At 39.1% G+C, this 13,155-nt stretch overlaps 1 protein-coding gene across 1 annotated transcript in view; it reads right to left on the bottom strand.

Annotated features, from left to right (window-relative positions):
• The window catches only part of ZDHHC20 (zinc finger DHHC-type palmitoyltransferase 20), a 65,025-nt gene extending 53,815 nt beyond the window's left edge, over positions 1-11,210 (bottom strand). Inside the window, exon 1 of the mRNA XM_069467441.1 lies at positions 10,905-11,210. Within this exon, the coding sequence (XP_069323542.1) occupies positions 10,905-11,022 (118 nt within the window). The 5' untranslated portion in view covers positions 11,023-11,210. The remainder of the gene's footprint in view (positions 1-10,904) is intronic.
• Between the last annotated feature and the right edge of the window lie 1,945 nt (positions 11,211-13,155).

Below are 13,155 nucleotides of genomic sequence, written 5' to 3'. Positions count from 1 at the left end.
CCGGGCATGGTGGCGCATACCTGTAGTCCCAGCTACTCAGGAGGCTGAGGCAGGAGGATTGCTTGAGCCCAGGAGTTTGAGGTTGCTGTGAGCGAGGCTGACGCCACGGCACTCACTCTAGCCTGGGCAACAGAGTGAGACTCTGTCTCAAAAAAAAAAAAAAAAAATGAAGGGTGGTTTTAAAAAAGATGCCATTATTATATAAGAAAATTAACAAATTTATGTTCTCCTCAATTAAATTATTTTTATTGGTCCACGACTCAAAAAATAAAGGTAGATCTGAAATAGCTGTAAATAGAAACAGCCAGTAAATCAGCCCTCTCTATAAGAAAGCTTGTAGGTGTATCTATCCCTACCTTTTGATGATCTTTTTCCTTCAAATTACCCTTGATAGGTACTAATATTCCAAATTTCACCTATATAAAAATAATAGAGGGGTTTTGTCTTATTTGCATCACATTGCTCCAAACACAAGACTTGACTAGTTATAGTTAAAACAATTATGACAAAAGGCCTTCAAATAGAGCTCATAAATTATTAAATATTTTAATAGACAAAATGTATAGTGGAAAAAGAGAAACTTGTAGAGTTACATAGATGTGGATTTTAATTTTGGCTCTATGTACTAATTGTATGACCCTGAAAGAGATCTTTAACCTCTGAGTCTTCTTTTTTATCCATAAAATAATGCTAATAATCTTCCTCTAATAAAGTTAGAATTAAAAAGACATAATAAAAGTGAAGTGCCTTATACTATAAGATACACACATAGCAGGCATACACTAAATTACAGCTATTATAATTAACATTTCCTCCTGAATTCAAGACGGTTTCCTCACCTGCCTAATGAAGGAGCTATCTGAAAGCAACAGAGGCAATTGTGAGATTTCCAGTAATACTTCCTGCCAGAATCTCTTGGGTCCTACCTAAGCAGGTTCAGAAGTAAAGAGATTGGTGTTTAATGGGAAGGAAAAAAAAAAAAGAAAAAAAGAAAGGCAGTAACTGTTTAGCAAGGGAAGATGAAGTGACTTTACCTACTTATTTGTTGCTGGTAGTTGAGTTCTTTCCGCATGAGGAACAAAAGGCAAGTAGAAAGCTATCATCCCTTTTATCTATTAGTCACCACTGCTTTCACCAGGGTTACAGTCCCTTCAGTCTGACCTCTCTCCACCCACACCCCAATACCACTACTGGAGCTTTGTTCCCAAAGGTCAACGATTATCTCACTCAAAAAGGATTTAAAGAGATGTTTCATGAAAACAGGATTCCATGGCAAAAAAATTTCACAAAAATACCTAGCTAAACAAAGTGACATATTTAGTTAAAACAGGGGTGCTTAAAACTTGTGATACGCAAATGAGCACTATGAATATTACAGATGGAGAGTACTATATGAAGCCCAAATGCATGTGACTATGGGCATTTATATACCTTTGTAGTCCCCATGTTGCATACAGTACCTGAAACACCATAAGCATCCAATGTTTTTTAAACGACTAAATTAACATGCAGATGTTTTTAAGGCCCTGAGAGTATCTGCATTTGAAATTAATTATGAGTTATCTACTATGTGAAAACATCCCAATTTTTTCTCTTCTACTAGCATGGGAACAGGCAGCTATATAATCAATTCACTTGTTCAACAAATACCTATTGAGAACATATTATGCCAGACTGTTTTAGGTTCTGGAAATACAGTCATGAACATACTACTGGGGAGAGACACAAATGACTATATGTCATGTGGTAATAACTGCTGTGGGGGGAAAAAAAAGTAAAGCAAAGAGATAATGAAAGAGGAAGTACTTGTTTTATAGAGGGTAGTGAGGAATGCCTCTCTGATAGGTGACTATTTGAACAGCAATCTAGACAAAGTGGGAGAGCTAGCCATGTGGAAATTTGGGAGGAAAGCACTCCAGGCAGAAAGAACAGGAAGTAAAGGGGGGTGGAGAACACCATCCCTGGCCCCATACATGAAAAGCAAGGTGGCCTGCTGGCTGAAGCAGAACTAGCAAAGGAAGAGTTGAGAAGTTGAGGTCAGGAGCAGTGACAGGCTGGAGCATGTAGGGCCTTATAAGTTATACAAACAACTTTGGATTTCATTATGAACAAAGTGGAAAGCCACTGGAGGGTTCTGAGCCAAGGAGTAATAATCGCGACTTGGGTTTTAACAGATTCATTAACTGTCTGGGGGTTGGGGGAAGAATATACTGTAAGGGGAAAGTATGAAAGTCTCCTTATTAAGACATTATTGCATGAAGAAAAAATCAGTATATCTCATACCCAGTGATATACCCTATTAATATTTTGGTGTATTTGGTATTATTTCCTTCAGAGATTGGTGATAAACTTTCCATGCAATCAGTTTAAAAAGTTTCCCTGAAGACTTCACATTTAATAAGCTTGTGTTTGCTTTTTTATATGGGGTTCAATTAATATACTGTATTTAAAAGTTTTTTATTTATATTTATAATTTTTATTTCAAAATATTAAGGGGGTACAAATGTTTCTGTTACATGGATACATGGTACAATGCTGAAGTCAGGGCTTTCACAGTTTGCCTGTCACCTGGACAGTGTTTATTGTACCCAACAAGTAAGTTTTGATCCCTCACCCCCCTTCTTAGTTTCCAATGTTCTTTATGTGTCTTTGTGTTCGCATGTAGTATGTTAATAAAAATTAACTCTTCCTCTGATTCCAATAGGTGGTTCAAAGGTCACATTAGTTAGTACAATGAAGCATTGGAAAGAACAAAAAAGTAAAAAGTCTTTAGAACAGATTTTTTAAAAAATCTTTATTTCCAAGACCTATGGATCTCTATTTAAAGAAATCTATTCTCCATAAAACTACAGTCACCTTTATGTTTGATCTATCATTTCAGTTATTTAAGTGTAGGTGCCCATCTGCTCAAGAATAGTGCTGTATTTATCAGCAATGCCTAACTGTGTGGCTTACGTGCTTACAGAAACAGCGTCAGGTATTAATCTTAAAATCCCACATGATGATGATGTGGTAAGCTCCCTCTCTTAGACAACACACTGTCTCACACCTCTTTCTACACAGACTAGATTTCCTTAAGATAGATATAAAAAGAAGAAGAGTGGAAAGGAAATTATGTCAGAAAAGTGATAAAGGGAAGAGCACATAGTGCCTTAAAAGCCATGGCAAGACTTGGATATCCTGCTGAACAAAAAACAGGAAGCCAGCTAGAGTTTTGAAAACAGTGACAAGATCTCGTGATGATTTGAACGGGATCATTCTGGTACTTCTTGGAGAACAGATGGGGTAAAGGTGGGGTGGAGTGGAGGAGGAGACAAGTTATAAGGCCACTACAATGACACGTGATAATGTGGCAACAAAGCACACCACAACTTACTGACTTTAAACAACAAACTATTTATTATTTCCTACAATTGTATGGATCAGCATTTTCTGCAAGATAGCAACGAAGTCCCAAAGAAGATTAAGTTTATATGGAAGAAAATATAAAAGATGCTTTTGTTGATTCACAACAAACTATTTATTATTTCCTACAATTGTATAGATCAGCATTTTCTGCAAGATAGCAATGAAGTCCCAAAGAAGATTAAGTTTATATGGAAGAAAATATAAAAGATGCTTTTGTTGATTCAGGTTTAGGGGGTTTTTTGATACATATTCATAGAACTCTCTCAGACCAGTTTGCTATTTGGTAACAACAGAAAATAATACCAAGACAGATTAACTCACTTGTAGTCATGAGAAAAAAACTTTTTCTTTAAAAAAAGGGGAAAAAAGAGAAGGCCAAGGCAACTATAGAATTACAATTAAGAGGTCTGCAGAGCACTACAGCTTTCAGTCGCCTTGTTTGTTTTTGTTGAGACAGTCTCACTCTGCTGCCCTGGGCAGAGTGCAATGGCATCAGTGTAGCTCACTGTAATCTCCAACTCCTGGGCTCAAACGATCCTTCTGCCTCAGCCTCCTGGGTAGCTGGGACTATAGGCCCAACACCACCCTGGGTTTTTTTTCCTTGTCTTTTTGGTAAAGACAGGGTCTCACTCTTGCTCAGACTAGTCTCGAACTCCTGAGCTCAAGCTCTGGGAGGCTGAGGCGGGAGGATTGCTTGAGGTCAGGAGTTCAAGACCAGCCTGAGCAAGAGCTAGACCCCGTCTCTACTAAAAATAGGAAAATTAGCTGGGTGTGGTGTTGCACGCCTGTAATCCCAGCTACTCAGGAGGCTGAGGCAGGAGAATTGCTTGAGACCAGGAGTTTGAGGTTGCAGTGAGCTAGGCTGATGCCACAGCACCCTAGCCAGGTGACAGAGCAAGACTCCATTTCAAAAAAAAAAAAAAAAACACAAAAAAACTAACCATATCAATAATCACATTAAAGGTAAATGTTCAAAACATCCCAATTAAAAGGCAGAGATTTTCAGATTGAATTTTTTTTTTAAAAAAGCAAGACCCAAATACATCTGCTTACAAGAAACACACTTTACATATTAGGTTATTAAATAAGAAATGTCTGATTTCCTTAAGTACTGAGTTTGACAGTTGATATCGCTGACATTTCACCTTGACACTTCTTGTTTTATTGCATATCCTGTCTTTCAAACGCATGTTCTGGCTTGTGATTATCTTTCAAATTTTTCTTTAGAGCAATTTTTGTGAAACCATGGATAAGTCAAAAATTTGTGTTATTTTTGAATATGAGTTCCATCATGGAACCAATGCAGCACAACTCCAAGTATCAATAAAGATTTGGGAAGGATGTGGCTAATGAACACACAGTATGTCGATGGTTGAGAAGTTCCATTCTGGTAATTTTAATCTTGAAAATGAGCCATGCGGGCGACCTCAGACCAAGGTTTATAATGATGAGCTGAAAGCTGTAGTGGAAGCAAATCCATCTCAATCTATGTGTGAATTAGCAGCAAGGTTTGACGTTACTATTCCAACAATATTGGACCACTGGAAACAAATTGGCAAGGTAAAGAAGCTGGATAGATATGTTCTGCATGAATTAAATGAGCATCAGAAGAGAAATTATCTTGAGGCTTGCCTTTCGTTGCTGTCACGACATAAAGGCAAACCATTTCTACACCATATTGTTACGTGTGATGAAAAACGAATTCTTTTTGACAATTGCAAGCATTTGGCACAACGGTTGGATAAAGAGGAAGTGCTAAAACACAGGTCAAAATCGAATATTCACACCTGTAATCCTAGCACTCTGGGAGGCGGAGGCGGGAGGATAGCTTGACGTCAGGAGTTCAAGACCAGCCTGAGCAAGAGCGAGACCCCATCTCTACTAAAAATAGAAAGAAATTATCTGGACAACTAAAAATATATATAGAAAAAATTAGCTGGGTATGGTGGTGCATGGCTGTAGTCTCAGCTACTCGGGAGGCTGAGGCAGAATGATTGCTTGAGCCCAGGAGTTTGAGGTTGCTATGAGCTAGGCTGATGCCATGGCACTCTACTCAGAGCAATGGAGTGAAACTCTGTCTCAAAAAACAAAAAACCAAAAAACCAAAAACCGAATATTCATCACAAAAAGCTAATGGTGTCTGTTTGGTGTTCCAGCACTGGTATTATCCACTACAGCTTCATGAAACCTGGTCAATGGATTACAGTGGATGTCTATTGCAACCAGTTGGATGAACGATGAAGATGTCTGTAATTAAGGAGCCGAGACTGGTCGATAGAGACAGGCCAATCCTCTTGCAAGACAACACTTGACCACATGTTGCACAAACAACACTACTCAAACCACAGAAGCTGGCCTTGGAAACTCTCTGTTATCCACCATATTCACCAGATGCACCAACTGACTACCATTTCTTCCAGGCTTTGGACCACTTCTTGCAAGGAAAAATATTCAATTCTCAATAAGCTGTGGAAAATGCCTTTGTGATTTCATCGCCACTCACTCTCCAGGCTTCTTTGCTGCTGGTATAAACAAGCTACCATTAAGATGGCAAAACTGTGTCGATAGTTTAGGAACATACTTAGATTAATTGTACTGCCTCTTGTTTAAGATACAATAAACTACACTTTTGATTCAAAATCGGACATTTCATATTTAATGACCTAATATAAAGATGTCAACAGGTAAAAAGACAAAGAAAGATATACCATGCCATGATCAAATGATAGATCAGTGAGCATGTTAATATCTGCCAAAGTAGATTTCAGAGTAAACAACCACCAAGGATAATAAAATCATTTCATAATGATAAAGGGACTGATTCATCAAGAGGATATATTAATCCTAAACATTTTATGCACCTAATTACAGAGACACAAAATATTTGAGACAAAAACTGATAGAACTACAAGGAGAAATCAACAAATCTACGATTATAGTCATACCTCTCAGTAATTGAGAGAACAAATAGAAAAGCAAGAATATAGAAGACTTGAACAACACTACCAACTTGCCTTAATTGACATTTATGGAACATTATAAAATAAAAGAATACCCCACTCAGCAATAAACGGCAAAATTCACTGCTGAATACAGAATACATTTTTCTCAAGTACACATGGAACACTGCCAAAATAGACCACATTCTGGCCCATAAAACAAGCCTGAATACATTTTGAAGGATTTAAGTCATACAATATATGTTCTCTGACCACATGAAATTAAATTTAAAATTAGCAACAGAAATACATCTGGAAAATTTCTAAATAAATGGAAACTAAATAGCATATTTCTAAAATATCCACTGGGGTCAAAAGTTAAATCAAAAGTGAAATTAAGGAGTCGCTCTGAATGTATTCTGGTTCTGTTGCCTGCCCAATAAAAAATTAAATATATTTATTTATTTTTTACATTCCAGAGAGAGTACAATGGGTCCGTCTCCACTAGCAGAGAAAGACAAAAAATAAAATTTAATTTAAAAAAGAGAAAAAAGAACTAAATTTTAAAAAGTGAAATTAGAAAATAATTTGAATTGAATAAAAATGAAAACACAACAGATCAAAATTGATGAGATACGACTCAAACAGTATTTAGGGGTAAGTTTATAGGACTAAATATCTAAGAAAGGGCTCAAATTAATGACCTCAGTTTCCACATTAAGATACCTTAAAAAGAGCATATGAAACCCAAAGTAAAAGAAGAAAGCAAATAAAGATCAGATAAGAAACCAATTAAAAAGATAAAAACAATAGGGGGGCAAAAATCAATGAAATAAAAAGCTGGTTCTTTTGAGATCAAAATCCGTGTGCTCAATGATGGTGTTGAAGTTATTTATCTTGTCTCATTCTAAATTTGAGAAAGTTATGAAGGAGAAACAAGGATGTATTAGATAAAGACTGAGAGTTTAGAGTCTACATATTATTAATAAATATTTCTATCTGAAAAAAGATAAAAGGTATATCGTTTGATAAACCACATCGCTCCTCTGAGCAATAGTTTCCTCTGAAGTACACTAAAGGGATTGAATTAGACCTCTAAAATCTCTTTAAATTTTAAGATTTTCTACAAGCGAAAGATGACATACACGTCTACTGCTAACAGCTCAAAATGACCTGAACAAGGTTTTCTGATAAAACCCTGGGAACGTGAATTAGCACTTTCCTCAAAAATAACTATCTTGACCAAAGAGAAAAAGTTGTTCAATGTACCCATAACTAAATTAGTATCTTTTAAATATCAGCCTGGGGAGAAATCAAAGGGGAATTTCAGTCTAATTTAAAATCAAGGACCAATATTACTAATGACCTAATCTTTACTTCTCTGCTTAACAATCCTGTGAAATGGCCATCACTTCTTAGATGTATCACTTCTTACTCAATTTTTCCTTATATGATTCCCAGTGAGGCTGATTTTATGTATGTATACATGTGTGTTTATAATTACAAAATTAATAAGTTATAGAGGCTGGGATGGAATGAGGGCCTCTTGGTCATATAACAATTTGTTCAAATGACTTAGAGTCTACTGTGGGCCAGGCATTTACATTGTCTGAGATATTTTAGGAATCTTTTGCTGCTGCTGTCTTTTAGGAGAAAATTACCTCATATAAACATATCATACATAGGACTGAAATCTGCCCTAAGTGTCCAGATCTTGGTAACCAAGAAGATTGTACAGTAGTTAATTTTAACAGCATGCACTCTGGAGCCAAATCCCTTGAGTTCCAATTCTGATTATACTATTTACTGGCTCCATAACCCTGGCAAATTACTTAACCTTATGGGGATCATTATGAAGATTAAATGAATTAATACATACATGTAAAGATATACTTATGATCCTCCTCTCCTTCTAGTTTGATAAGAATACCAGAAGCTAAGAATATTCTCTAAAAATTATTAAAACAGTACTTTAACAAAACTCATACTTACCACAATTTAAAGTTCCCCTATAAAATAACATATAATATCTATATATTTCAGTGGAAGAGTTAGTACTTATGAAAACAAACATGTATAAGTAATTTAAGGAATAGTTTTAATGAGTAAATGTAGTTTTACCATCAATCATTATATAGTCCAGTGACACTGCAGACCTCCCAAATTCTCTCTAGTTAAAATCAGACAATTTAGAAGTAAATACAGCCTCTATGTAAGACCTTTCACCATTGAATATTTTAAAATTCTGCCAAGCATTGGGCCATGGTTGTTGCAAAATGTTTTAACTTAATAAAATCCTAGGGTATAATCTCTACAGGATGGGCCTAAAGCCTAAGTAATTTCCAAAAATGCCAACTACTTTAACCCCCCACCCCATTATTGACCAAACAATTAGAGTTCCATTGATCTTCATAGCTCACTAAATGTTACAAGGAAGAGAAGGGAAGACGTAGGTCACATTCTAATAGTCATCAAAAATTGTGTGACCTAACCAAAGGATCTATTCACTTAGAGTCTCATTTCCTACACCTGTAGAGATGCCTATGCTCAGGGATACTGGGAGAATTAAAGGAGGGGGTGAATGAAATGTCCCCTCTGTCCCCGCTAGCATACAGAACTTCTCAATTCATGTTCATTTCTCTTTATTTGAAGGCATGGAAGAAATGAGGAACAATTTAAGACTTTTTACAGCATTGATCTTACCTTTTTATATTTCTTGACAGAAACCATCTATAGGTTAAGCTGTGCAATCTCAACATACATGCTCATTTTTACTGTTCCTTCAGAGGCTTTACTTCAAAACTACTATAGGAATTAGAACAGAGTAGGAATGATAGTATTCTGACAGAAATTAAATCAGAATAATATCTTGATGACCGCATTTTTTAAAAAATGCCACTTTTGGACTAAATATTCACTTCAGAGTAAATAAGGGCAAAGGAGGTATCATGGTCAGTTGATAAGAATCCTACAATCGCTAACATTTTCTGCAAGTAGCCTCAAGAAATATCTAAATCTAGTCTATTGTAATTGCCTCAAATGTCATTTTTAGCAAACATTTTGGTTTCCAAAAGGATAAAACTAAATAATTACACATGCAAAAGATTAACTCTAATATTATTTGGAAAAGTATTCCACAACTAATTTATTCTGGACCTACCTAAAAGGATAGTTTTCCTAAAAATTAAACATTCCATGGGTGCAAAGTAATTTTCTTAAGGGTAGATATTTTAATTAATAAACCTACCCTTAAATTTTCTGAACCAAAGCATTCTCTTCTATGTACAGAACTCAGGTTTTAACCAAATACTTGCTTGAGAGCTATATAAACCCAGAGACATAACTAAAGTCTTGATTCTGCTACTTTCAGGAGTGAATGGTACTGCTTCTTTTCATTCATACAATTATTAACAGTATCTAGCTCATGTGAATCTTTTTTCAAAGAATATTAATAGAGGTCATTCAGATAACTGTGGACTCAGTCTGAGGACTAAGACTAGATCATTCTGGGATACCAAGGGATTGCTTTTGCAAACTCCGCTTACCATTTGGTCCTATGTTTTCATAAAAATTGACATAAGCAGCAGATGTATACAGAACAACCGCTGAAGGCATAAATGTAAAACAGCCACATGCTCAAAGACTGTGAACAATTAAGACAAAGCAATCTTGGGGCAATTAACTGCTCAATATCACAAACACAACAGTCGCACCCAAACCATGTTCTGATTAATGACAACTAATTTCCTTCAATCTTAAAGGCAAGCTATTCAAACTAGGTTAACTTCTTGAAGAGTACTATAATTCCATTCCTTTTTTCCGGGGAATCAGGTGAGAATCGGGTCTGAAAACTAATCAGGTAAATTGGAAGTCACGAAAATAAAACAAGACCCCCAAATGTGAAGGTATAAGAAATATAAACCTCCATAATAGTCAGCCAAGAAAAAGATAATCAGGCTTTGTACCATTCCACCCTTTCTTTCTTAGAACAATATTCTGTATGAATGTTGGGTTCAGATTTGAAATGAATGAACTCTGAAATAAGTACCACCAACAATCATGAGCGGGCGCCACCAGCCCTCCAAGGCTGCCCCGCCTCCAGCCGGAGGCCGCCAGAAGACACACCTCCCTTCCCCCACCCCACAGCCACTCCGCAGGTAACAGGCGTTTCTTCTCGCGCTGTTTGGACAAAATCTAGACGGAACAGATGTCTGGTTTTTTTAAAAAAATGAACGCAAGCAAAAAAGGCCTAACACACATACACCAAAAGCTCCTACAAAGCTCGGCTACTCCTGTTCGAAGAAAACCCTTTTCTGAACATTCCTTCACCGAAGGATGAGGAGCTGCCCAGTCACCGCAGAAACCACGAAACTCTCTGGGTCTCGCTGGGCCCAAATCCGCGCGGCGGGAACCCCGAGGCCGCCCGCAGGCCGCGCCGCGGCTCGGACAAAGCAGCCGGTGCCGCGGCCTCGGCCCCTCCGACCGCGGCCGCTCCAGGCGGCGGGGCGCGCCGAGGCCTGCCTTCCGCCCGCGCCGCGGCCCACGCCCGGTACTCACACACGCACAGCTCCACCACGTACGCGTAGTAGGACCAGACGGCCACGAAGGTGATGAAGACCACCGGCACCCAGCCCACGATTCGCTGGCAGCAGCGCCACAGCGTCCAGGGCGCCATGTTCTGCCGGCGGCGGCCGAGCCCAGTGCCCGACGGTTTTGGGCAGCTCCAGACTCCCGGCTGCGGCAGCGGCGGCGACTCGGGCGCTTCGGGCGGCTCCTCGTCCGGCTCTTCTGCCTCGGAGGCAGGGCTCGCGGGAGCGAAAGTCGGAGGCGCCGCCGTGACTCCTCCCTTCACGGCGCCCGGCCAGGTCCCGCCCCCACCCCACATCCCGCTGTCCCCCTCCCCACCCGGTCGCCCCCGCCGCGGGCCGCCGCCGGTCGCCGCACCGTCGGGGGCGGGGCTTCCGCTGCCTGAGGAGGCGGAGCCTGGGGCGGGGCCGCGACTCCGACCGCCCACGGGGCGTGGCGAGACTGGGTGCGGACTAGCTGGTGAGCAAGGGAGGATGGAGAAGATGAGGCACTGTTGTTGGGGGTTCAGGGCATCCACCGAGGCGGAAAACACCCCCTTGATGGGGGGGAGGGAGACCGGGGATGGACCGAGACTCACGAGGGGAGGGAGACTACCGGAAATTATTCCTCAGCTTATTTGTGGGCCTTGGGCCTCTCCGTGTACAGAGCTCACTCCACTGGGGTTCCTGGGACCCTGACTAGTTGGGGCACTTTTTCAAATAGGCCATTCCCCATTCTGGGGTGCAAGCGAGGAATGTATATTGTTAAAAGACTTATGTGATCTTTAGCCCCAACTGATAGCTTGATTATAGGCCAGTGAAGCTCTGAGCACAGAATTTAGCCACATTATGTCAGACTTCTGACCTAATGAGATAATAAATTCGTGTTTTTTAAAGTCATGAAATTTATGGTGATTTGTTAAAGCAGAAATAAAAATGAATACACTCAGATATTGAAAAAAAAAAAAAGACTTATGTGATCTTTGATGTGCCTCTCTGGTTAAGAACTCCTGTGCTTTGAAATAATTTGGTCTGTATTTCAAGCTGTACCCCTCCTTTTTTTGAAGATGGAACCGATAGAGGCCCGTGATTTAGGATGGAGCCGTGTAGAGTCCATCAGTTTGATTTGGAACCCAAATTTAAGATTGGAGTTGTAAGTAGGAGATAAAGGACCCTCTTCCTGCCCCCCAAATGACTACTGGAATTTCAAGAATTTCTTTACAACAGGAGATTGCTAAGCAATAACTGTAACCATGATAGAACCTAGAAGCATCATTGTGAAAACATCATAATACAAGGTCAAAAGCATTAGAAGTAATTCCAGACAGCATTCTTAATAATGGTTCCTGTTACTAGATGTCAGTGTTGGTTAGACTGAGATTTTAATTAGCTACTGCCCACTAAGGTCTCCATGAAGAAGGCTTTCCCCTTTTATAGTGTGATATAAAGGTAGTAAAAGTAAGTAATTATTTAACAACTGCACACTACTGCTTGAAATAATAAAGCATGTGTAAAATATTTTGTTCTCCCAATTTTGTGCCTTAAAAGTTGTGCTAGTTAGTGGCAAAGTTTATGTTAGGTTCAGGCATTAAAGTGGATCAAATTGAGCTTGTGTTCCAGAGAGACTGCTTAGAAGGGTTAGACCTCAAGATAGAATTTGGATTGACATGCAAGAACATAAAGCTCTTTCTCCTCCTGTCATCTCTACGAATCAAAACCATGCTACTAAAGCTCACCACAAGTGCCATGTTTTCCACAAGCTCCACATCAGCTGGAAATGATTTTTGTTATGCCATTTGGTTTACAATACTAGCTATAAAACTATAATATTAGTTTCCTAGGGCTGCTGTAATGAAGTACCACAAACTGGGGTTTTTAAAATGACAGAAATTTGTTGTCTCACAGTTCTGGAGACTGGAAGTCCTAACTCAAGGTGTAGGCAAGTCCAAACTCCCTCTGAAACTTACAGGGAAGAATTATTCCTTGCTTCGTCATCATTTTTGGTGGTGGCCATCAGTCTTTGACTTGCAGTGGCATCATTGCAATCCATCATCATGTGGCATTCTCCTTTTCCTGTGTCTGGGTCTTTTTCTTGCTTTACTTCTTTTTTCTTTTCTTTCTTTTTTTTTTTTTGAGACAGAGTATCGCTCTGTCCCCCAGGCTAAAGTGCAGTGGCATCATCATAGCTCACAGCAACCTCAAACTCCTGGGCTCAAGCTATCCTCCTACCTCAGCCTCCCAAC

Source organism: Eulemur rufifrons, chromosome 4 (genome assembly GCF_041146395.1).
Source record: "Eulemur rufifrons isolate Redbay chromosome 4, OSU_ERuf_1, whole genome shotgun sequence".
In the NCBI taxonomy this organism is placed as follows: Eukaryota; Metazoa; Chordata; class Mammalia; order Primates; family Lemuridae; genus Eulemur; species Eulemur rufifrons.
The sequence above is the reverse complement of the archived record's forward strand: the minus strand, read 5'-3'. Positions and strand labels throughout refer to the sequence as shown.